The sequence below is a fragment of the Protopterus annectens genome, chromosome 9.part0 (genome assembly GCF_019279795.1).
Source record: "Protopterus annectens isolate FY-2018-M chromosome 9.part0, PAN1.0, whole genome shotgun sequence".
Classification (NCBI taxonomy): Eukaryota; Metazoa; Chordata; order Ceratodontiformes; family Protopteridae; genus Protopterus; species Protopterus annectens.
Window position 1 is genome coordinate 481,333,678 of NC_056743.1, and position 24,333 is coordinate 481,358,010.

The 24,333-nt window shown below is 40.6% G+C and overlaps 1 protein-coding gene across 1 annotated transcript in view; it reads right to left on the reverse strand.

Annotated features, from left to right (window-relative positions):
- The window catches only part of ANTXR1 (ANTXR cell adhesion molecule 1), a 1,493,128-nt gene that overhangs the window by 197,491 nt on the left and 1,271,304 nt on the right, over nt 1-24,333 (reverse strand). The window contains exon 15 of the mRNA XM_044083028.1: nt 20,620-20,715. Coding sequence (XP_043938963.1) covers nt 20,620-20,715 — 96 coding nt within the window. The remainder of the gene's footprint in view (nt 1-20,619; nt 20,716-24,333) is intronic.

The following is a 24,333-nucleotide window of genomic DNA, read 5'->3' on the forward strand; positions in this document are numbered from 1 at the left end:
CTCCTGATAAGAGGCCCAGGGTAGAGCCAGAGTTGGAAATTTTGGAGCAGGCCTCAGATGATTCTGAGTCTTCTGCTGAAGATATTCAAGATTTTACTCCTTATTCGGATTCCGATGCAGAGGATTCTACTCCTTCTGCTTCCCCTCCAGAGGATTTTTCATTTTCAGAAACCTTACACTCTATGAGGGAACATTTTAAGTGGGAAGGACAGGATTACTCAGATTCCAGAAAGAGGCTTAGAGAGTTCTTGTTTTACCACAGCATAGACCCTTGGCTATTCCTCCTGTTTTGGATGTGGTTCAGGATGTTTTTTCGGAGGCCTCATTTAATCCAGATTCTATGCCTCCTGCACCAGTTAAACCGGACAGGTATTATAGGGTACCTGAGGCTCATAAATACCTATATAAGAGTCCTAGGGCGGACCCAGAAACTATTAGTCAGGGGCCTAAGGGTGTTAGGGCTTCTGTTGTAAAGAATCCGGTTCCTCTAGATAAGGAAGCTAGAGCTTTGGACAGATGGGGTAAGAAGGTGTACACCTCTTCTACTTTAGCAATGAGGGCTTTAAATTGCCAGTTTCATATGTTGAAATATCAGAATTTCCTCCTTTCTCAGCTAAAATCTAAAGTGGATGCTTTGGCAGAGGGCATAGAGTGTAAAGAATTGCAAGATTTGGTGCATGTTTCTATACAGGTGGGGAAACATTCTTTGCAGTGTGGTTTTGATGCTTTGCAGGCTTCTTCTAGAGTGGCTGCCACTGGTTCAGTTCTTCGTAGGCATGCCTGGCTTAAGGATCAGAATTTATCTGAGCATGTTAAGTCTAGAATTCTGGATGCCCCTTTACAGTCCGAAGTTTTGTTTGGTCCTCCTGTGGAGTCTGTTTTGAAGAAAATGGAGGACAAGGCTAAGTCTATGCAGACTGTTAAAGATTTTTTGCAGGTTCAACCTCCTAAGTTTAGTAGAAGTTGGCCTGCTAAGGGGTGGACGTACCCTTCTTCTGATTCCCAGTCTAGGGGTAGATCTAGGCGTGGTAGGGGCAGAGCTCAGAGTACCTTTAGGCCTAGAACATGGAGTTCGCCTGCTCAATCTGCTGGTGAGGGCAGGGGCCAGTCCTTTCGTAAACAGGCCCAATGACCTGCATTTTCAGCTGCCAGATTCTTCTTGCCTGGCAGCTCCTTTGGGAGGAAAGCTAGCTCTCTTCAAGCAAAATTGGTTTTAATCACCCAAGACAAATGGGTGTTGGACATTATAAACAAAGGTTACAAGTTTTATTTCCATACATTGCCTCCTTTCAAAGGTATGCCAGACATTCCTCCTCGGCAAAGGATGGAGGCTCACAAACAGATTTCATTACTTCTTCACATGGGAGCTATACAGCCAGTACCTCCTTCAGAAGTGGGTCTAGGGTTTTATTCCCGCCTGTTTCTAGTACCAAAGAAAGGGAACACGTGGAGACCGATTTTGGATTTATCTCTCCTCAACACTTATTTGGACATTCCAAAGTTCAAAATGTTGACGTTACAACAGCTTTTGCCTCTGCTGGGAAAAGATCACTGGATGGTAACTCTGGATCTAAAAGAGGCTTATCTTCATGTTCCTATCAGGCCCAGTTGCAGGAAGTACCTGCGTTTTGAGCTGGGAATTTACATTATCAGTTCTCTGCATTGCCCTTTGGCTTATCTACTGCGCCCAGAGTGTTCACAAAGGTTCTGGCTCCAGTGATAGCCTTTTTCATGATGGAAGGAATACAAATTTATCCTTATTTGGACGATTGCCTGATTATTGCACAAGACAAGGACGAGCTTCTTCAGAATCTACAGTATGTGATGGTAGTGTTAAGATGCCTAGGGTATTCTGTGAACGAAACAAAGTCCAGTCTAGTACCCTCTCAGGACATGTGCTTTCTGGGTGTGAGACTGAATACAGCTTCCCAGATGGCCTTTTTGACCCCGGACAAACAGAAAAGTCTTTCTCTTTATTTCCTTCAAATGTCTCTACAGTCCAGGCTGACTGCAAGGACAGTCCTTCAAGCCTTGGGGTTCATGGCATCTTGTATTCTGGTGCTTCCCAATGCCAAATTGCATATGAGGAAGCTTCAATGGTATCTCAAAAATCTATGGACACAACACTGCCAGGATCTAGACACTGTCATTCAGATAATACCTTGCATTCAGAAGGAATTTTTGTGGTGGGCTCAGGAATGTCACCTTAACAAGGGACTCTCTGTGACCCGACCAGAGGCGAGTCAGATTCTAACGACGGATGCCTCGGACAAGGCTTGGGGAGCACACCTCAATGGAAAATGGGTGCAAGACATGTGGCCTGCCAAACTTCAACATTTGCATATCAACTTGAAGGAGATGTTAGCAGTCCACTTTGCATTGATGGCTTTCAAGGATTTACTTCACCCAGGGCAGGTGTTGATTCTAACAGACAACACAACTGTCATGTGGTACATCAACAAGCAAGGGGGAACTCATTCGTACCCTCTTTGCAGACAAGTGATGATTTTGTGGGAGACAGCTCTCAGTTACAACCTCAATCTTCAGGCAAGATTTCTACCAGGAGCACAGAACTCCTTAGCAGATGTATTGAGCAGACAAATAGTGGATCCTCACGAGTGGAAATTGGATCCTCAGGTATTTCAAAAGTTGACAGTGTCATGGGGAACTCCAGACATAGATCTGTTCGCTTCTCCACTAAATTACCAGTTGCCAAAGTTTTGCACAAAAGGTTTCATCCCACAGCTTGGAAGGTGGACGCTCTGTCATTCAGTTGGAACAATCTTCATGTATATGCCTTTCCACCTCTACCTCTTCTGCCCAAGGTTCTCTTGAAGGCCAGACAAGACAAGCCATCCATGATCCTGATAGCACGGATTGGCCTCGACAGCACTGGTACCCACTACTGAGGAGTTTGGTCCGAGAGCCTCCATGGCCTCTGCCTTTGATTCCACACCTTTTGTCTCAGGAGGGCAATCACTTTCTCAATGTCAGAATTCAGTCTCTGCATCTAACGGCCTGGCATATTCTGTTTTAGATTCTGGAGGTTCTCAGCTTCCACAACAAGTTTTGAATGTTATTTTGGAGGCCAGGAGGCCTAGTACAAGGAAAGTTTATGCTGATAAATGGAGGAGATTTTTTATTTGGAGCAAAGGGAAGGACTTTGATGTTTCCAAGCCTAATTTGAGTGCTTCCTTACAATATCTTACTGAGTTATTAGACAAAGGTTTGTCCTTCTCCTCCATAAAGGTTCATGCTGCAGCCATTTCGCTAATTATGACTGTGACCCTCCTTTATTCTCTCATCCTTTGTTTAAGCAGTTTCTCAGAGGGGCAAAGAACATAAGACCCCACGTAGAGCTCCTACTCCTGCTTGGGATCTCAACTTTGTGTTGCAGAAGGTTACTCTACAAGCTTTTGAGGCTGCAGCTACTGCCGAGTTAAAGTATTTGTCATGGAAAACTGCTTTTGTTGGCCATTACTTCTGCAAGAAGGGTTTCTGAATTACAGGCCCTTATGGCAGTGGAGCCTTTCTTGATTTTTCATAAGGATAGGGTATCTTTGCGTACTAATCCTTCCTTTATGCCTAAAGTGGTTTCTAGTGTGGCCTTAAACCAAACTATTCATTTGCCTACTTTTTATGCAAATCCTCAAAATAAAGGGAGAAGATTTTGCATACTTTGGATATTCACAGGCAGTTGCGTTATTATTTGAGCAGAACCAAGGAGTTCAGACAGTCTCAGCAGTTGTTTGTTTCTTTTGCTTTGGGTTCACAGGGTAGACCTGTTTCAAAACAAACTATTTCTAAATGGATTGGGTTTTGTATTTATTTTGTTATTCCCATCATGGTAAGGAGATTCCGACTGGAATCAGACCTCATTCCACTAGAGCTACTGCAACTTCTACTGCCTTTCTAAGGGGTAGCTACAAAGGATATTTTGGAAGCAGCCACTTGGAGTTCAGTACATACTTTTCTAAACATTACCACCTTCCTCTTTATTCTAAGTCTAGGGCTGGATTTGCCACTGCAATATTACAGGGCATTTTAGCAGCCCCTAATGCTTTATGATTTTGCCAACCTCCCTTTCCGTTGCTTTGGGATTCTACCCATAAGTAAGGACTGCAGCAATGTGAGATGAAGAACATAGTACAGTTTTGTACCTACCATAAATGTAGATGTTCAAGATCCACATTGCTGCAGTCCAACCCTCCCTCCTTCCCCTCTGTAGCTTAGCATGGTTATATGGTTTGGGTGATGGCTGTAGTTGGGCAGATCTTTTGGGAAGGTACTCTGTTTTTTGGCTGTGACCTTTCTTTTAGGGCCTTCTGACATCTGGGGCAAGAAAAGACTGAGGATATGACGTTGGTCATGCGCTTTTATACCCTGACGCTCTGATGTCAGGGCTGTGCGCCCATGACCGACGTCAGCCTAATACTTTGGTATTTGGGCCGACCGAGGACAGTGGACTACCCATAAGTAAGGACTGCAGCAATGTGGATCTTCGAACATCTACATTTATGGTAGGTACAAAACTGTACTTTTTTCAGGGATTATAATGAGGTTTGCACAAATGATTGTTGCATTAAATTAATTATAATTGTTTTTTATTAGTTATCATTTAATTATTTAATTATTTAATTTACTAATTGCTGCTTCTATTTAAATGGAATTCATTGTGATAGTATTTGTACTCTGATGATGCCCAGTATATTTTAAGGATATAGGTAATCTCCAACCTCTGGATCCCGCATAGTTTGGTTTTGTGAAGGGAAGATCATGCCTGCTCATGTTGGTCAACTTCTTTTAGTCAGTCACCAGAGCTGTAGATGAAGGCAAGGTGGTTAATACAGCCTGCCTTGATCTGGCCAATGCCTTTGATACCATTCCCCACTCAGGAATCCTAGAAAAACTAAGCTAGGCATCAACCCCTATATCACTAGGTGAGTTGTAACTGGCTCACAGATAGAACCCACAGTGTGAAACTAGCTGACTCCAAGTCAGACTGCAGACCAGTCATGAGTGGAATCCCACAGGGATCGGTCCTGGGTCCTCCTCTGTTTGGTATCTACTTCTCTGAAGTTCAGGCCAATACGAATGGTCTCTGGCTGACAAAGTTCACAGATGATTGCAAGTTGGGAGCCATTATTAACTCCCCAAGTGATGTTGACATCCTACAGAAAGGCTTCACTGAGACTGGTGTCAAAACCATGGCCTTAAGTTCAATGCCAAAAAATGTGTCGTTCTCCCCTTTGGGAAAAACCCAGTTCCCATGAATTACCACATCGATGGTAGTCCACTGAACACAGAAGGCATTGTAAGATATCTGGGAAGACATGTTGACAGCAACCACTCTTTTGACCACCACATTGCCACTGTGGTCAGAAAGTTCTTCTGTGGCACATCTCATTACTAAGGGTTTTGCATCCAGGAAGAAAGAGGTCATTGTCTCCCTCTACTCTTCCTCATTGGCCAATCATCGAGTACAATGCCCCATTTGGCATGTGCCTCACTAGACACCTGCAACAACTGGAGAGTCTGCAAAAGTACCAAACAAAGAGGATCCTAGGCCTTAAACACTTGTCCTATATGGACAGACTTGAAAAACTCCAAATATTCTCTGTCTCATATCGCCTACTTAGAAGCAATCTCTGCTTGACTTACAAAGCCATGTCTGACCCAGCTCTGTTAGAAATGCTACATCTAAAGAAATCCCAATCCCTCTGCACCAGATGCTCCAGAGACCTCAGCCTCCTTGCCACAATCAACAGAACGTGCTGGAGGGACAAGTTCATAACCCAGAGACTACCCATACTATGGAATAAACTTCCCATACATGTCAAACAGAGCACCTCACTGGCCCTCTTCAAGAGAAATCTTGATGAGAAGATGGGAAATAGAAAATTCATCTGGGGTATCATTCCAGTGTCTCTGCTTGACACAGGCACTGAGGACTAATGTCTGGCGGCACAATGCCAGGGTAATCCTATGGGCTAGGCTTATTAAGGCAACAGGGCCATTAGCCTAGTACACACCTATGAACCTACTGTGTATTTGTGTGAAATAGGTTGGACCACTTTACTTTTTGGGCTAACTACTATTTGTGTGAAACCAAAGTTGAAAACTGTCCCTGATTTTGAAGAATACCACTTATTTTGCCACATACTTTTGGTCTCCTCCTTATAAAACATGTGGTTTTCTGACAAATCATTGATATATGCAAGTACTAAATAATAAAATACTTGAAATCTTGACTTCATGTCTTTCAAAAACACATAGTTATATAAAAGTATTGTTTTATTATATCTTTAATTATATAAGAGCAGTATGTAAAATCTGTCCTTAATTTGGGGCATTTGTTCTTCATTAGTTTTTGGATTTGTCCCTAATGCTTTTGATAAGAGTTTAAGTATTACTTTTCTTCACAATTAGATAAGATGTACACAACAAAGTGGCTCTAATTGCTGAACAAGGCCTATCTGTGAATGGAAACAATTTATCTTATAGTCTCATGGGCAAGTCCCAAGTTAGTTGTTCTTATAGGCCATTTAACCTATCCCATTTGGCTATAGATTGGCCTTACCCATCCCATGGTTGATGATTATATTTGTAGTTTTTTTTTTTTTTTTTTTTTTTTTTTAACAAGCAGCATCTTTATTAAATTATCACATAGGCAATCATACATTTATATAAATGAAAATAAACCATATTGGCATAATTTTAATTGCAAACATTATACATCACAAACTATATTGATAGAATTGTAGTTGAAAACATTATACGTCACTTATAATCTATCAGTCATTGTCAGTCAATCATTACATAGTTAATTCAAATCCTGCCTTCTTTTAAACCTTGTTCCTCTTCTGCATGTACTATTCTCACAATTCCAATTTTTCTTATGTACATTGCGCCTACCTTTTTCTAAAGATCCCAATTCCAGTTGTTTTATCTCTGTTACTATATTCACTACTTTTAGTACAGTTGGTTTACACTGATTTCCATTTTCTAGTAATTGCTTTTTGGCAGCCACCATAATTAGACTCGACAAGGTACAGGGTTTGAATCTCACAAGGGATAATTGGCTAGGCTTAAAATGGCTCGCAAGGGCAGTTAGCTTAGTACTAATCTATGAACATACTCCTGTTAAGGCCTTACTATGTCTAGGCAATTCCAATTCTGTTTCATAGCTCAAAAAATAATTTCCTTAGTTACACCAATTTTCTCACCCAGTATTTCTGACAGAACAGTCTGCAGGGAATCTTTAAAGTCTGCCAACTCATTACACTTCCAGAAAATAGGTTCCCAACTCCTTTTTCTTCCCCATCACATCTCCAACATTTGCTATCTACACGAGGAAAAATTCTTTGGAGTCTACTTGGGTATAAAAATACCTATGTAAACACTTCAAAGCAAAGATCCTACATTTTCTAGACTTTGTTGCATATTTGGGAGATGTACATATATCCCCCATTATTTATTTGCGAATTGTTTATCTAATCTCTCTTCCCAATCCTTGCCTATACTCTGATATCAATCCTTGATAGGGAAGGTAATCTCTGTCCTGAAGTCCAAATAAATTGTTGGCCTCTTCCCATTCTTACCTTTTCATCTCTGTTTGCCCACAATCCCTTGGTTCTTTTACTATTTTTTTCAATAAATTCCAGACCCCTCTTATCTATTGTTTGTATCCCGAATTGCAGTCATCCCTATTGGGCAGAATCTCCTTTCTTCATTCCCATGTTGGCTTATTTCTTAGAATACTTTCTGCTATTTTATGAATATAATAATCTGCATGATTATTGTTATTCTCCTTAAGGATATGCATCCAAAATCCCAGTGTCTCCTTGTTTCTTGAGCTTCCCCCTGTTTCATCATCATCCCTTTCCACTCAGAATTATAGGTTTCTGGCTGTGCTATGCATAGGAGCCTTAACTGTGTAGCTGTGAAATATCCCTTCAGATTGGGTAATCCCAAACTGCCTTGTTCAATTGGAAGGATCAGCTTATCCCACTTTTCTCTTGCTGTCTTCCCCTCCCAGATAAAATCCTTCAGCTCTTTATTAATTGCCATCCACAACTTCTCCTCTGGTTGAAAAAGTATGCCTGGCCTGTGTATAAAACGAAAGGGACTTAAAACATTTAACTGCTTGTATCTTGCTATTCATATCCATATAACACAGCTTCCAATTTCTAGTTTTTGTATTATCTTTTTATTCTCTTCCTACATATCCCTAGCTGGCACACCAGAATCTTTTATAATCCATACTGTTAAGCACTTCATTTTATCATGTCCCCATAAATATGGATATTGCTGAACCAAGTTGTGTGTGGGTGTATACTTTATAGCTACTGCCTTTGTTTTAGCTTCATTAATTTTGTATCCCCAAAAAGATTTGAAACTATCTGAAAATGAAAAGAAATTCAGAGTTGCTGTTCAGCTCTACCTTTCTTTGTATCTTTTTAACACACATCTTCTAATCAAGACAGTACAGTCATAACTGTTCAGAAAACAACTCAATTAGACAGGGCCCTCAGAACCCATAGGACTATAGGTGTCCTGGAATGCATTTTAGAGCAATTTCCAAACCTTTTAATCCAGTGGTGGTCTGAACAAAAATCATCAGTAGGAAAAGAATTTGTCTTATTTTTTTTTTCAATGAAGACATAACTTGTGTCCAAGGTTTATTATTTATAGCTGACAAATTAGTAGCTCACAATAAACTACCAAGAAAGTTGTTGTGAAGATACACAAATCCTATCTGGGAATAAGGCCTACCTACCCCCTAAAAAAAATCACTGCCTGTGCATCCCTCTGGTGTTAGTGTGGGATAAAAGTGGAGGTTCAAATGGCCACAGTCATGTATTTCAAGTAACTACTATCATGTATACACATAGCATACCTATTCACTCATCACCCTTACCACCCAAAGGCAGCCATCTGTATACGTACCTGATGTGTAATTGTAGAGGAAGTGAAAAAGTAATTAATTACAGTCATATATTCTACTTGTTTATGCCTTAACAGTACACTGCTCCTACACAAGCTATAGAAACCTTCTTTGTACACCTCTGAGGTCTGTGACAAAAGTAAAACAAACTATGACTACACTGTCTCCCATCCCGAACAGAAGATACAATGGCCTCCTGTGCATAACTCTAAGGACTGATTGTGATGAAAAGTAAATAAGTAAGCACTTCACCATCACCAGCCCTTCTGACAACCTAAAGTGACCTTGTGTACAGATCTCTAAGCAGGGCTGATTTTAGAATACTTACGGTTGAGGGAAGAGGCCACTATTAAGTCCAGGTCAAAATCCATTTATACAGCATGAGTTGTTGGGGCCACCAGACTCCTAGAAACACTTAGTGTCTGAATGTTCTGTACCTAATGCCTTACTTTTGAGATTTAATTACTTCTGGATTTTTACTGCTTTTCGGTTATGTATTGACTTGGCATTATTGTATTTGTACACAGATGAAAATCAGTGATTTTTTTTTGACACAGACACACACACACACTCTCACAGGTGCACTGTATGTTCTCCTTCAGGGAGATGGGAAGAATTCCATTTTACTTGCTGCATGTTTTTGAGGTGCTGGGGTTATCCAAAGCACATGGATAGACACACACACAGACACTGAGGATGTGCAGATGCTACACATTCATGCGCTAAAGCAATACTAGTTTTCCACTAACTTTAGCAAATAGCAATACATTGTGCAACATTGATACTGTTACACCAGATCAGAGACTGTTGATGGCACCTAGGCAGTACACCTACTAGCCAGTTACTGAAATTTGCCCAAAAATGAGTTAACTGGCTCTCTATTCTGAGTTTCTGCTTTCACACTGGGAAAGCTGAAATTAAGATGTTACTCAATGTGCAGCCATCTTGGAAGTCCGTTGATAATTATATATTAACTCTAATGAGAGTAAATGGGATCATACCATAGATACTTTGAGGGGACCCATGTATGGGATAAAGTATTTAGGAGCTGCCTCTGTTCATTAGTAGCACAGGGGTTAGTCCTGGGGCAAATTTTCTGTTTCCCATTCATAGATCTAATTTGTGCTTTAATACTGACAGGGTTGAATTTTTTATTTTATGCGGCTGAGGATGCAGGCCACCTCTTAGCAGTCTGGCTGATATCCAGTACAGTGACAGGACTTTGAGTCAGTCCATGTAGGACATGTTATTTAGGCCTTTTATCCTTTTAGTAAGGTATTTCTGGGGGCATCTAGTTTCATGTGTCTGGACAGATACATGCCAAAAGGGGCATTATATTCAATGACTGGCCTAATGCAAGTTGAGTAAAGGGGGACAATGACATCCCTTTGTTGATAAGCTGTACAATATAGAAGGACTTTCTTACAACAATGGACACATGTTGGTCAGAAGTTGGGTCACTGTCCATATAAGTTGCCAAATCCTGAACTGGGTCAGCTCTTAGGAGAAGCATTTGATCAATGTGGTAAATCACTGGAGTAGACGATTTCCCACAGGATACAATAATACATTTTTGGCATTTAATTTTAGTCCATTATTTTGGCACTAGTTATTTATTTGGGACAAACCTTCCTGCAGGATGGCTTGGTCATGTGGGGATTCAAAGACTGCTCTTAACTGCCAGTTATCTGCAAACTTAGCCAGTGCTTTTTGGTATTGGATTTTACTTCACAAAAGTAGATGCCAAATAGCAGCGGTCCCAGCACAGAACTCTGGGAGATTCAGTGCACTCAGTATTAAACAATTTTATCAAATGTCTTTTAGCTTGGTGAATAATTTAAGAGGAAAGACTTTGCAAAACTGCACTTGTGCTTATAACCAACAGCCAATAAATGGGGAGAGGGAGAGAAAGTACAGTTTTGTACCTACCATAAATGTAGATGTCCGATAGATATGCAACTGCAGTTTTTACATATGGGTTGTCCTGCCTCAGGCAGCCCTCGGTTGGCCGGATTCCAAAGTCTGGGTCCGGCGTCGGCTGATGTCGCCTCCTCCCCGACGTCAGAGCAGCTGGGGTATAAAAGCATCAGCCGACACCATCTTCCTCAGTGTTTCTTGCCCCAGATGCCAGGTGCCCTCCAAGGAAGGCTAAATTTAGAACTGGATAAAATTTCCAGACATACACAATAGCAATAAACAGATACACCATAAAACATATCCCCAGCTAAGTATAAAAGGAGGGAAGTGGACCCAATACACAGGGGTAGGAGGGAGGGAAAACCTGACTGCAGTTGCATATCTATCAGACATCTACATTTATGGTAGGTACAAAACTGTACTATGTCCTTCAAGAATGCAACTGCAGTCCTTACATGGATTGAATACCATAGCCAAGCTGGGGGTGGTAGGCTCTAAGATAAGGATGGTGTAGCTAAAATGCCCTGCAGGACTGCCGAAGCAAAGCCTGCTCGGGATCTGGAATATAAAGGCAGGTTGTAGTGCTTGGAAAATGTATGCACGGAGCTCCATGTAGCAGCTTCTAGAATGTCCTTTGTAGCCACCCCTCTTAGGAAGGCTGTGGAGGTGGCTGTAGCTCTGGTGGAGTGTGGCCTGATATTGGCTGGCACACCCTTTCCATGGAAAGAATAACAGAATCTGATGCAATGTCCAATCCATTTTGAAATTGTTTGTTTGGAAATTGCCTTTCCTTGCACTCCAGGAGCGTATGCTGCAAATAGTTGGTCAGACTTTCTGTTGGCCTTTGTTCTGTCCAAGTAGTAGCGTAGTTGTCTGTGAATGTCCAAAGTGTGCAGCAGCTTTTCCCCTTTATTTTGAGGATTGGGGAAGAAAGTAGGCAGGTGAATTGCTTTATTTAGAGACACCCTGGATATCACTTTTGGCATAAAAGAAGGATTGGTTCTTAAAGAAACCCTGTCCTGATGAAAAATGAGGAATGGAGGTACTGCCATGAGGGCCTGTATCTCTGAAACTCTTCTTGCTGAGGTAATTGCCAACAGGAAAACTGTTTTCCAGGAAAGAAATTGCAATTCTGAAGATGCTGCTGGTTCAAAAGGAGGAAGAGTTAATTTTTCCAACACTAAATTGAGGTCCCATGCAGGAACTGGTGGTTTTCTGGGAGGTTTGATATTCTTTATCCCTCTTAGAAATTGTCTTAGCAAAGGATGTGAAAACACAGGTGGATCAGTGTTGTATTTTGCTGAAATTGCTGAAGCGTGTATTTTTATGGAAGAATAGGAAAGTCCATTATGCAGCATGTCTGCCAAGTATTCCAATATCTGTGGGATGCTCATTACTGATTCATCCTGTCCCCTGTTGGTATTCCAGATGTTGAATCTCTTCCATTTGGCTGAATAAGTCTTTCTGGTGGAAGGTCTGCGCGCTTCCAATAATATCTGTTGAACTTCCTTGGAGAGAGAGATATGGGAAGAAATCATGGCACCCTCCAAGCTGTCAGCTGCAGAGTTTGCAGGTTGGGATGAACCGTCCTGTAATTGTGCTGAGTCAAGAGTGGAGGCCATTGAGGCAGGGGCCACGGCTTGGTGCAAGTTATGCTCCTTAGTAATGGATACCAGTGCTGTCTTGGCCAATCTGGAGCTATTAAGATGCCTTTCGGTTGCTCTGCTTTGATCTTCAGTAACACCTTGGTCATTAATGGTAGAGGTGGGAATGCATAGATTGTTAGAGAGTTCCAGCTGAATGAGAGAGCATCTATTCTCCAGGCTTTTGGATGGTGTGACCTCGAGCAGAACTTACTTTTTCAGATGATGATTGAGGTGGGAGGCAAAGAGATCTATGTCCGGCCTCCCCCATGCATGAGTTATTTGTGCAAAAATGTCTGGACGCAACATCCATTCGTGTGGATCCAGGATGTTTCTGCTTACACTGTCCGCCAGAACATTGTCCCTGCCCGGAACAAACTGGGATCGCAGCTGTATGTTCAGTTTCAGGGACTTTTCCCAAAGAGTCATTGTTAGTCTGCAAAGGGGGTAAGAATGAGTACCTCCCTGCTTGTTTATGTACCACATAACAGTGGTGTTGTCTGTCTTTATTAGTAGATGACCTTGTTGAAGATATTTTCTGAAGGCCTCGATTGCATGCATTACTGCTAACATCTCTTTTTGATTGATGTGTAGATGTACTTCCTGGGGGAGTCCATTGCCCTTTAATACATCTGCCCTCCATGTGCGCCCCCCATCCATGGTCTGAGGCGTCTGTTGTAATGGTTTGTCTTGTTTGAGGTTTGTTGAAAGGCATACCTTTGTTTAACTGGCTTGCTTGGGCCCACCACAAAAATTCCCTTTGTAGACATGGGATGAGTGGGATAATTGCTTCTAAGTTGTGGCTGTGTTGAGACCATAAACTTTTTAGGTACCATTGTAATTTTCTCATGTGTAGTCTTGCCAGTGGAATCAGTAGAATGCAAGATGCCATGAAACCCAGGGCCTGCAGGATTTTCCTTGCAGTCATCTGGGTGAGCTTTGCTAGGCTGTTGAAGTAATGCGGTAATTGTTCTTGCTTCTCTTCTGTGAGGTAAGCCATTTGTGATTCTGTGTCTAGTTTGGCTCCTAGAAAAATTATTTGTTGGGATGGCAGTAGTCTTGATTTTTGTAAGTTGACTGTATATCTCAAAGCCTGTAGTAAGTGAATGACATAATTCAAGTTTTTTGTCAAGGCTTGCTTGCTGTCCGCTTGTATAAGGCAGTCGTCCAGGTAAGAGTATATTTGTATCCCCTGGAGTCTGCAGTGTGCAATTACTGATGCCAGGCATTTTGTGAATACTCTGGGCGCAGTAGATAAGCCAAAAGGCAATGCTGAGAATTGATAATGCTCTGACCCTGCAAGAAATCTGAGGTATCTTCTGCAACTGTGTCTGATTGGGACATGCAGGTATGCCTCCTTGAGGTCCAGAGTAACCAGCCAAGACCCCTTGCCCAGCATGGGAAGGAGTTGCTGTAGCATCAGCATTTTGAATTTTGGTATAATGAGAAAAGCGTTCAGAGCGGACAAGTCCAGAGCGGACAAGTCCAGTATAGGTCTCCATTGCTTTTCTTTTCTTGGAACAAGGAACAGTCTTGAGTAAAATCCCTGGCCTTGTTCCTGAGGAGGAACCTTTTCTATTGCTTTGATTTGTCTCAGCTTTGAAACTTGTTCGAATGCCTCTGCCCTTTGATTTTGTGGCAGGTTTGGCATGCCTTGTCTTGTTGGTAAAGCATGGAAGTGGAACCTGTAGCCTTGGTCTATTATGTCCAGAATCCATTTGTCCTTTGTTAAAATGTGCCAATTTTTTGAAAATAAGGATAATTTTCCACCTAAAGGTGCTTCTCTTTGAGCCTTGGTCGGCGGTGTCAAAGTCAAGTAATTGTGATTGTCCCTGTGGAGCAGGGGAAGTCCTTGCGCCACCTCTCTGATTAGTCAGTTGCCATTGGCGTCCCCTGTAGGAGCCTCTGTATTGCCCTCTTCCTCGGGCACGCCTGTTTTTTCCCCTTTGAAACTTGTCAGTGTCTGGAAAGGACCAGTTCTTAGAAGGCCAATTCCTGCTGAACCTAGGTGGCTGAACCTGGAGGAAATCCTTGACTGTTTGCACTGATTTAGCCTTTTCCTCAATTGATTTCAACACATCCTGAGCATTAGCACCAAATAGCTTGTGTTTTTCCAGAGGTGCATTTAGAAGCTTTGCTTTAACATGATCTGGTAATGGCTGTTCTTTCAACCATGCATGTCTACGTATGACGGCCCCTGTCATAGCTGCCCTACATGAAGACTTTGGAATCCGGCCGACCGAGGGCTGCCTGAGGCAGGACAACCCATATGCAAGGACTGCAGTTGCATTCTTGAAGGACATTTATATTGTTAAATTATAATATGGGGCAGGCAACAACAGATACACTGGGTTTAAGAATGCAACTACAACTGGGTGGGAGGTAAAAACAATTATACCCTTAGCTCTAAACTGCCATAGTGCAAAGACAAATCCTTAACTAGCCTGGCATACGTAAGAATGACACCAGGGTTAATACCAACAGTTAGATGACTAAACAGCAAAAATTCATTGCAACAATGTGCTGAAATTACCAATATAGGATTGTGGAGCTTATCTGAAATACATACAGACTGTTAAAATGAATTTGAAAGTCAGATCAAGAAATGAAAACACATCTTTCTTACTGTATGAAATGGAACTATTCCAATGCAACAGTCATTTAAAATACCACAGCAAACAACTATGGAATTCTTAGACCCTTACCTCTAAGCTGACTGGCCTGAAACTGCCTTAATGCAAAACCAAGTCCTGAAGTAGCCTGATATACACTCAGTTGATAAGAATGGAACTAGGGTTTAATACCAACAGTTAAGCCACTTAATCACCATAATGCATTGCATCTATGTAGTGGAATTAGTAATATAGGCTTAAAGACCTTAGCTAAAAAAGGCACATACTGTTAGAATGAATTTAAAATTCAGATTAAGAAATTAAACCTTCTTGATTGTTCAGTTTAAATAGAATGGCTTTACAGGACTAATGCACATTTGTGTGAAATAAATTAGAATACTTTACTGTGGCTGTTGTATGTTTGTGCAAAATGACCCTGAATTATGTTATGTTCATAATTATTATTTATTCTTACCATGTTCAGACAACTGAGATGTATATAATCAACAATTGGGATACAATTACTGGTTACATGGACTGTCTAGGGATAACACAAACCTGTCACAAACCAGACAAAACATAAAACACAAAATCAGTGTGCCGCACAATCACAGCCCTTAAGGCGAAATAACATACCTAACACACTAGTAATAGGTGACTCTATAGTCAGGCACACTAACGTCCCACTCACTAGGCCGGACAAGGAGAAGGTTACTGTTAGCTTGGCTGTTGGGAGCCCAAATCCGCCAGATAACACAAGCACTCAGGTCACTCCAGAACAAGTACAAATATGACTCTGTCATTGTTCATGTTGGTGTGAATGACCTGAGATGTACCTCCCTGGACTGCATGAAAAGAGACATGGAAGAGCTCTCTAATCATGTAGCCCAGGCAGGTATCACCCTGAGTAGCATCCTGCCCTCATTAAGAATGATACTGCAGTATAAGGAAAAAAATTATCAATTTCAATAAATGGCTAAGCTGGTGTTATTCCAAGGGGATCGAGTGTCTGTCAGCCTGGTATGACATGTTTGACAAGCCTCGTTGCTTCGCAAGAGATGGCTTGCACCTGTCACCCCTAGGCTTTCGAATACTGGCCAAGGCTCTTGCTGCTCCCATAGTGCCTTTTTTAGGCAAGGTTCAAAAGTCAAACCTACCTCTGTAAACAGCACAAATTAAAAAATGAGGGTTATGTTACTCAACGTCAGGAGTTTAAATCTCAAAATACACATGCTCGAAGCACTCCTCATTATGGAGAACGTTGACATCTGTGCAGTAATTGAAACCTGGTTCAAGACTCCAGAGAGCACCCCAGCACTACCGGGCTACAACTCATACCAAACATTTTGGCCACAGAACATGGACCAAAACACAAAAGGAGGGGGTGTATCCATATTTATCAAGGAAACCTCCAGGTTAGTGGCGCAGCATGACACCTTTGAGATCATCCATGTGCAGCTAGCCTCAGGCAAATCTGCAATGCAAATTGTGGCCTGCTACAGATCCCCCTCCATGACCCAGGGCCACCACTCCGCCTTTCTGGAGACACTGGAAAACATGAAGGTCCTACCAAACACCCTGATACTTGGTGATTACAATTACCCTACCGTTAACTGGGAAAACTACTCAAGTACAAACTCCCAGGTCCAGCGCTTTCTGGAATTTATCAACTCAAATGCCCTGGATAAGCTGGTAAATTCCCCTACCAGAGGTGAAAACATATTGGATCTGGTCATCACCAACATGGGCGACAGGTGTTCCACACCAGAGGTCAACCCATCACTGGTTAGATCAGATCATAAACTAATCACTCTGGATGTCCACACCACACCACCTCCAACCAAAGAAACCACAGTGAAAAACTTTTATGTAGCACACTTTACCTTACTTAAGACAGAGGTGGTAGGTTTCACAGCCCCCACGCTAAAGGATAATGGTGTCCAAGATGCAGGAACCTTTACAAATGCACTCTGTGAGCACCTACAAGGATGCATGGATTGTGCCATCCCTAGCAAAACCAAGACTCACTCCTCTAAGAGAAGGAAACCAATCTGGTGGTCCCCTGCCATAAACAGGCTATACAATAGGAGGAGGAAACTAGTTCAGAAAAAAAGCAAATCCCAAGAAGGAAAGACATCCCTGATCAGTATCAGTAAGAAACTAAGGTCCCTCATAAAATCCTCCAAGGCTAACTTCAAAAGAAAAATAGCCAAGGATTTAAAAGATAACCACAAAGCCTTCTTTAGCTATGTCAAGAATCTAAGTGGCAACTTACAGATATGCTCTGAGCTAGTGCATAATAGCACAAAATATACTGAACCCATTGATGTTGCCAACATCCTGGCAGATAGATTCAGTGCAAACTTCACCCCTCCTCACCCCCAAAAGGGCCGACAACAATACCGGAAAAGTGTAGTGTCCCGGAAATCACAGATGCACAGGTGAAAACAGCCCTTTCAAAAGCCAAAAGCACAGCATCAGTGGGGCCAGATGGTGTCCCAGGCTGCATCTTGCATGAACTACAGAACGAACTAACCCCCCACCTAAACGCACTGTTCAACTGCAGCCTCTCCACAGGCTATGTGCCCATAGAATGGCGCATAGCAACGGTTATTCCACGCCACAAGGAGGGGCCACAACTGACCCTGGTAACTATCACCCCATAAGCCTGACTAGCCTGGTCTGCAAGGCTATGGAGTGCATCATCATGGAACTCATTAACAAAGACATTGGGAACCTCCAAACACTTGACCTGACCCAGTTAGGCTTTGTTAAGGGCAGATAATACCTACTAAACCTGGTTGACTTCAAGACCGTCACCAAGGCCATAAATGAGAGGAAGGAAGTTCACACAGCCTACCTTGACCTCACCAAGGCTTTTGACACCATTCCCCCACTCGGGAATTATAGAAAAACTCACCAGCCTGAACATAACCCCCTACGTCATGAGATGGGTTGCCAGCTGGCTTACAGACGGAACTCACACAGGCTCCAGGTCCGACTCTAAACCAGTCACAAGTGATGCCCCACAAGGCTCGGTCCTGGGACCCCTACTGTTTGGCATATACTTCTCAGATGTACAGGCAAACACAGGAGGACTATGGCTAACCAAGTTCGCTGATGACTGCAAACTGGGAGCCATAATTGACTCTCCGGCTGACATGGACATTCTCCAGAAGGGCCTTACTGAGATGGACACCTGGTGTCAAAGTCATGGTCTCAAGCTAAATGCCAAAAAATGCATACTCATCCCATTTGGGAGAAAGAAAACACCCATGAATTACCACATAAGTGGCAGCCCCCTTAATACAGAAGAGGTAATAAGAGATCTGGGGACCCAGGTAGATAGTAATTTCTCCTTTGACAATCATATTGTCAAAGTAGTTAGGAAATCCTTTTATGTAGCCTATCTCATTACTAAAGGGTTTGCATCTAGTAATAGAGGTTATAGTGCCCCTGTACTCGTCACTCATCAGACTCATCATAGAGTACAATGCCCCATTTGGGATGTACCTCACAAGCCACTTCAAACAGCTGGAAAGACCACAAAAGTACCTCACCAAGAGGATTACTGGCCTCAAACATATGTCCTATGCAGCCCGACTGGAATAACTCCAGATGTACTCATTCGCATATTGCTTACTCGGAGGTGATCTCTGCCTTACTTACAAAGATATGTCCAACTCAGAATTGATGGACATGCTCCACCTAAAAAAATCCAAGTCACTGCGAGCCACTCGCTCTAGTGAGCTAAACCTCACCACAACAATAAATAGAACATGCTGGAGGATAGATTCCTGTCACAGAGACTCCCCATGCTTTGGAACAAAATTCCTAACTACATTAGGCAGAACCCCTCACTAATACTCTTCAAGAGAAACCTTGACGAGTGGATGGGTAACAGAAAATACACCCCTGGGATCACTTCACTGGCTCTTCTTGACAGAGGCTCAGTTAATTAATCAATGGGGTGGCAAAAGCTGACACATTCTGGCTGGGCTTATAAATGCCCTCGGGCAGATAGCCTAGTACCTACCTATGAACAATGACTCTGCTGTTTTGATCAAGTTAAACAGTCATTAGTCTGGCTATGTAGGACTAGTGAGCATTTCTGTAAACCAAGTTGGAATACATTACTGTGGCCATTTTTTTAATCATAGTTAGACATTTGAGGTGTATACAGTCAAGTGGCTGCAACTGGCTACTGTGAATATTTTTTAAGGGTGAAGTGTTCTGAAACTGGTAATTTTGTTATGTTCAGTTAGTTAATTCTCTTTCCCTTCTTTGAAAAATTTTCAACACTAAATTTAAAACACGCACACATTTTACTTTATTAAAGTAAGTAAGTATACATTTAGAACAATCAGGCAAGTGAATGTAAGCATTTATGATTGTTCGAAAAAAGCACATGTGTGTGTGTCTGTACATGTGTGTGTGTGGGGGGGGGATGGCATGGTTTAAAAAACATCCAGAGTCCAAGATGCACTTTGAGTTTTATCTTGCATATACATATTTAGGTATTTGCAAGTCAGACCATGTGCCATTAATAAATATAACATGAAAGTACAACACTTCTATTTAAAAATGAACTATATTTTTTAACTATAAAAGTGTTGTCTTACATTTGTATGTATGCGTGTATATACTATTAAAAAACAATACAAGATTAAAAACACAGCCTTGAAAATATGTCTTTCTTCTCACAGAAATCTTGATCTGTGTAGAACAGGCCTAACTGATGGTATAGCTGTGAAGAAATTTGCTTGTTATGATTATAAGCTGGAATACATTTGTTTCTCTCTTTGTGTCAACACTAAACGTATCACATGCAGGATATGAAACTCGGTTTAATGCAGTATTTGAATAATTAAAATTATTTGCAACTCTTCCCCTTCCTATCTAATATTGCAGGATAATGTTGTTAGCTTCACAATAAACATTTATTTGTTTGTTAAAATGATTTTAATGTACAGACTTGTGCACTGGCTATACCATGCAGGAATTCAGGAGAAATCTAGGAGAAGGCATTAAAAAGTATTAAAGCACTACAGAAAATTGATAAAATATGTCATCTGTAGTAATAGTATCATTAACTGCATATTTTTTGGCTTACTTATACATTCTGTAGGTGAATAACATTGTACTGTTTAATGTGCAAAATGTATTTGTTTTCAGTACTTGGGACAAGTTATAGGTATCATCTTCATAACAGAACTTGGTAGTTTCACTGGGAATTCATATATACTACATGTAGTAATTTGTGCAATACTGGTACATAATGTTAAAAAATGTCAGAGTAAACATATGAGTCAAATGATGACTGTGAACTGACAAAACAGGATGCCATATCCTAGCCAAAGTGCAAAAAGTCCACACCTCCTGAGTTTTCCTTTTACTGTGTTTGGCAGAATACCCAGTCAAAATCAATAACAGCAAATCATGATGAATGATTTGTTATGCAAACATTTCCTTTCTTGTTAGAGCAATGTTGGTTATTTACCTCCATTCTCTTAATGCCTCCAACCCCTCGCCCACCATAATATGATGCATCTACTGTTGGCCATTTTTTCTTGGGTAGTCCATCATCATCATCATCCTGTTGACAAAGAAAGAAAACAAAAAGTGATGCAATAATTCCTTAATGTACTGTAATTATACCCACAAAATGGAATGACACCGAGTTTCTGATCTCAAAATATAAACAGTGAATGTTATGAGTAAGACATACATCAACATGTTGTTTTACACTAGAATCCAAAAGAGTAGAATATCATTTAGGAAGATTTATTACAGTTTCTTTTGCTTTCACAAACTGTTTGTCTTCAACACACACACACACACACACACACACACACACACACACACACACACACACACACACACACACACACACACACAGTAAATCCTCTTATTTTATTTGCATGTATTTAAAATCCTTTATGAATCAATGTCCTACAAAAAAGAAACACTGTACTCATATCATGACTAAGTAATTATTCCTGCCTTGCATAACATATAAATTAATCTATAACAACTTTCTGCTGAATCCTGCTATACCCTTGTAAAAATATCCTGTCCGCAATACACAGTGCCAATTTTTAAGGTAGCTCTTGGAACAGTACAGTTTCACTGGATGTTTAGTTTGATAAATTAGAATGAGATGTACAATAGTGTGGGTTATATAGCATGAAAATATGCAAACAGAATAAAATGGAGATAAAATCAATGACATGAATTACAGTGGATGTCATTGCTATTTGTCCATCTTTTGCTGTCCTACTACCTATGTAATATTTTCTGCTGCCCTGTTTAACACATTATGATGTACGTGTTTGTATTTTCAAGGGTTTAGCTGTATCTTGACATTTACCCAGTACCCCTCACTGCACCAGCTTGTCATGGCACTATATCTGAGTACAAAACCTAATGTATCTCTTGTACTACACACCCATATTATTCTTTGCTGTAACCCCTGAAACAATATCACAAAAGTCACGCTTTTCACCTTTGTATGCCTGTATGTGTATTTTGTGCACTGTTTTATTTTAATCTTAATACGAGTGTTCAGATGTACATCTCTATGCATAGTTACTTAATATGGTTCCCTTTTAAACAACCTTGTGACTCTCCTGAGTGGTATGTCAATACTATCCATCAGTTAATAAGCAGAAAACATTTATATAATACAAACTGTAGGTGTATACCAAAGTCCTTTGTGATTCATAAAGAATTGTACACAATGGAAAACAACATTATACATAGTTTACCCATTTATGTATAGACCATACACCATCTACCTACCATAGGTGTAAATTACCCTTCCTCAGGACTGTACATGGTTATGAAAAGGGTACACCATCTGTGTATGGACTGGTCCCAGTGGGGTAACTAAGGGGACACCAGCTGCATACAAACTGATGCTATAGTGCAGATATCCTTTCAGTAATGAACATGTAGTAGCATACAAGTGTGCTAAGGTAAAACAAAAGTAATAACTCCTTTGCATGGTTGGAAAAGCTCTATAGGTACTGGAGTTCCTGTGGTGCAGGAAAACCTGCTACTGCAATCACAGTTTTCCCATTTTTATAGAGTTAAGCTGATATGCATCTGACAGTGAGACCATGACCTGCAGTCTAATAATATTGGAATGAACTTGGGTATACCATTGTGCCTAATTAATGGCAATTCTTTATGAAATGGTGTTAGGAATGAGAGTGGGGCAAAACACATCAGGGAAGAGACTTTTAATAAGGTATGTATCTGACACATCCTTTATTAATTATATAGTACAACAATACATACTGTTGCATTAGATATCTGTCAGTTTGAATGCATGCACTGGAAAATATCCAAGAAACCTTACACTGAGATTTTTAAAACTGGAATTTTATAGCAACTGTATTTTTTTAAAACATGAAACAGATTGGGAATGTCTTTAATAGAGTAGTGCATAATATACACTATGAATGTGTGCATTATTCATAATTATACTACGGATTAAAAACCGGGTTCCCTGACTTCGAAGTTACTAATGGAAAAAGGTTCTTTAATAAACTGACTTTTTATGAATTGGATTTCAATAGTGAGATCGCTTTAACATAGTAAAATAAAACATAGTAAGACGCTTTGATCAGCTTTAAGATAAGCACCCATTTATTTTATAGCGAGACAGGTTCTTAAAATGCACGGAGAAAAAAGAAACCAGACCTTGGGGTTTGCTAACGGCAAGTTCAAAAGCAACGACAGGAGATCTAATAAAGTAAGCAACAAGCGAAAGAATTTTTATAATACAGCGTTTGTCTCCTCATCTTAAAACCCATTTTGTCTAGCCATAAAACATAAAAAAAACACTTAAACAATAAAAAAACTGCTTTTTTGCCCAGCTTTCTCCCAGCCTTTTGTAGCGCTGATGCACCAAGACATCCGCGGAGGCAGACAGTATTATACTACAGGTATTACAGTATACTATACCAGTTTTTTTCTTAATAGTTTCTTTTCTATAATAGCATAATAAATATAAGTGTGGATGAATGCTTCTGGGTGTGGACTGGTTGGTTTTATCGGTTCGGCTGGTTTGGTCTCGGAAACCACGCCAACTGTGGGCCCATGCAGCATTACTCACCTAATTGCGTGGAGATTATTGCTATAATAGAGATATCCCACTCTATATCACTGTTTAGTACTTTGATCCATGTCTATGAATCATGGTACTGAACATCGGCAAACTGCACAGAAAGCCTATGTGTGTCTACATACTATGTTCATGATTATCTTGCGTACCTCTCAACCTCAAGAAATATGGACAAACCTAAAAACTAATGTGTCAGAGTTGAATTATTGCGCTTACAAACTTAGAAATTTGCTAAAACAACATGTTTTGCATTGCATGCCTTTCCATAAGGATTTGAAGTCTTAAACTCAAATGTCTGTCATTAATTATCGTTTGCAGTCCTAGTGGATTTGCCAAAAAAATTAATTTTTTTTGGGGGGACAGATCACAGACATTAGGCAAAATCGGGGATTCTGTGAAAGCAAGGAAAGCTGAGAAATATATCACAGTTACTTTTGCTTTTTTTCTGTCAAATGTACCTACCATACTTAAAAATTCCAAGTTTAAAGTTTTATTCAGTGACTGAATAAGTCTACTGTAGCATGCTTAAGTGTTTAAACCCTTTCCTTTGATTTAAAAATGCTAACACCTTAGCTGCAGGGCCTCAACTCATATATATTGTATCGGTCTCTCAGATATTGTACCCTAAAAAAGATATTATATATAGTATACGCAGTATTTTAAGATAATTTTGCAAAGAAAGGATGCTATGCTTATGAAATTGTTCTGCAAGTCCAAAAACTTTTATTCAATGTGCACAGTGAAATTAGTTATGTAAAGAATTTTATTCTGTTCTGCCGAGAAACAAATGCTTGAAAAATTCTTCCTATTTTATCTAATAATTTTTAAGAGTTCACAGTTAAAACTAAGTATGATTGGATAATTGCTACCTGTTCAAACACTAAAGAAATTAATGTTTATCCTTAAGCTACTAGAATTATAATTTAAACAATTTTGCCTGTAAATAGTTTCCCTGTAGTGATCCTTTCTACTAGATGGTCTGCTGTTATCTCGTTACAGCCAATTATCCTCTGAAAATATTAAAGCATTCCACTGGAACACCATCTATAGTGTTCAGCAGATGGTACCTTTTGAAAATGAAAA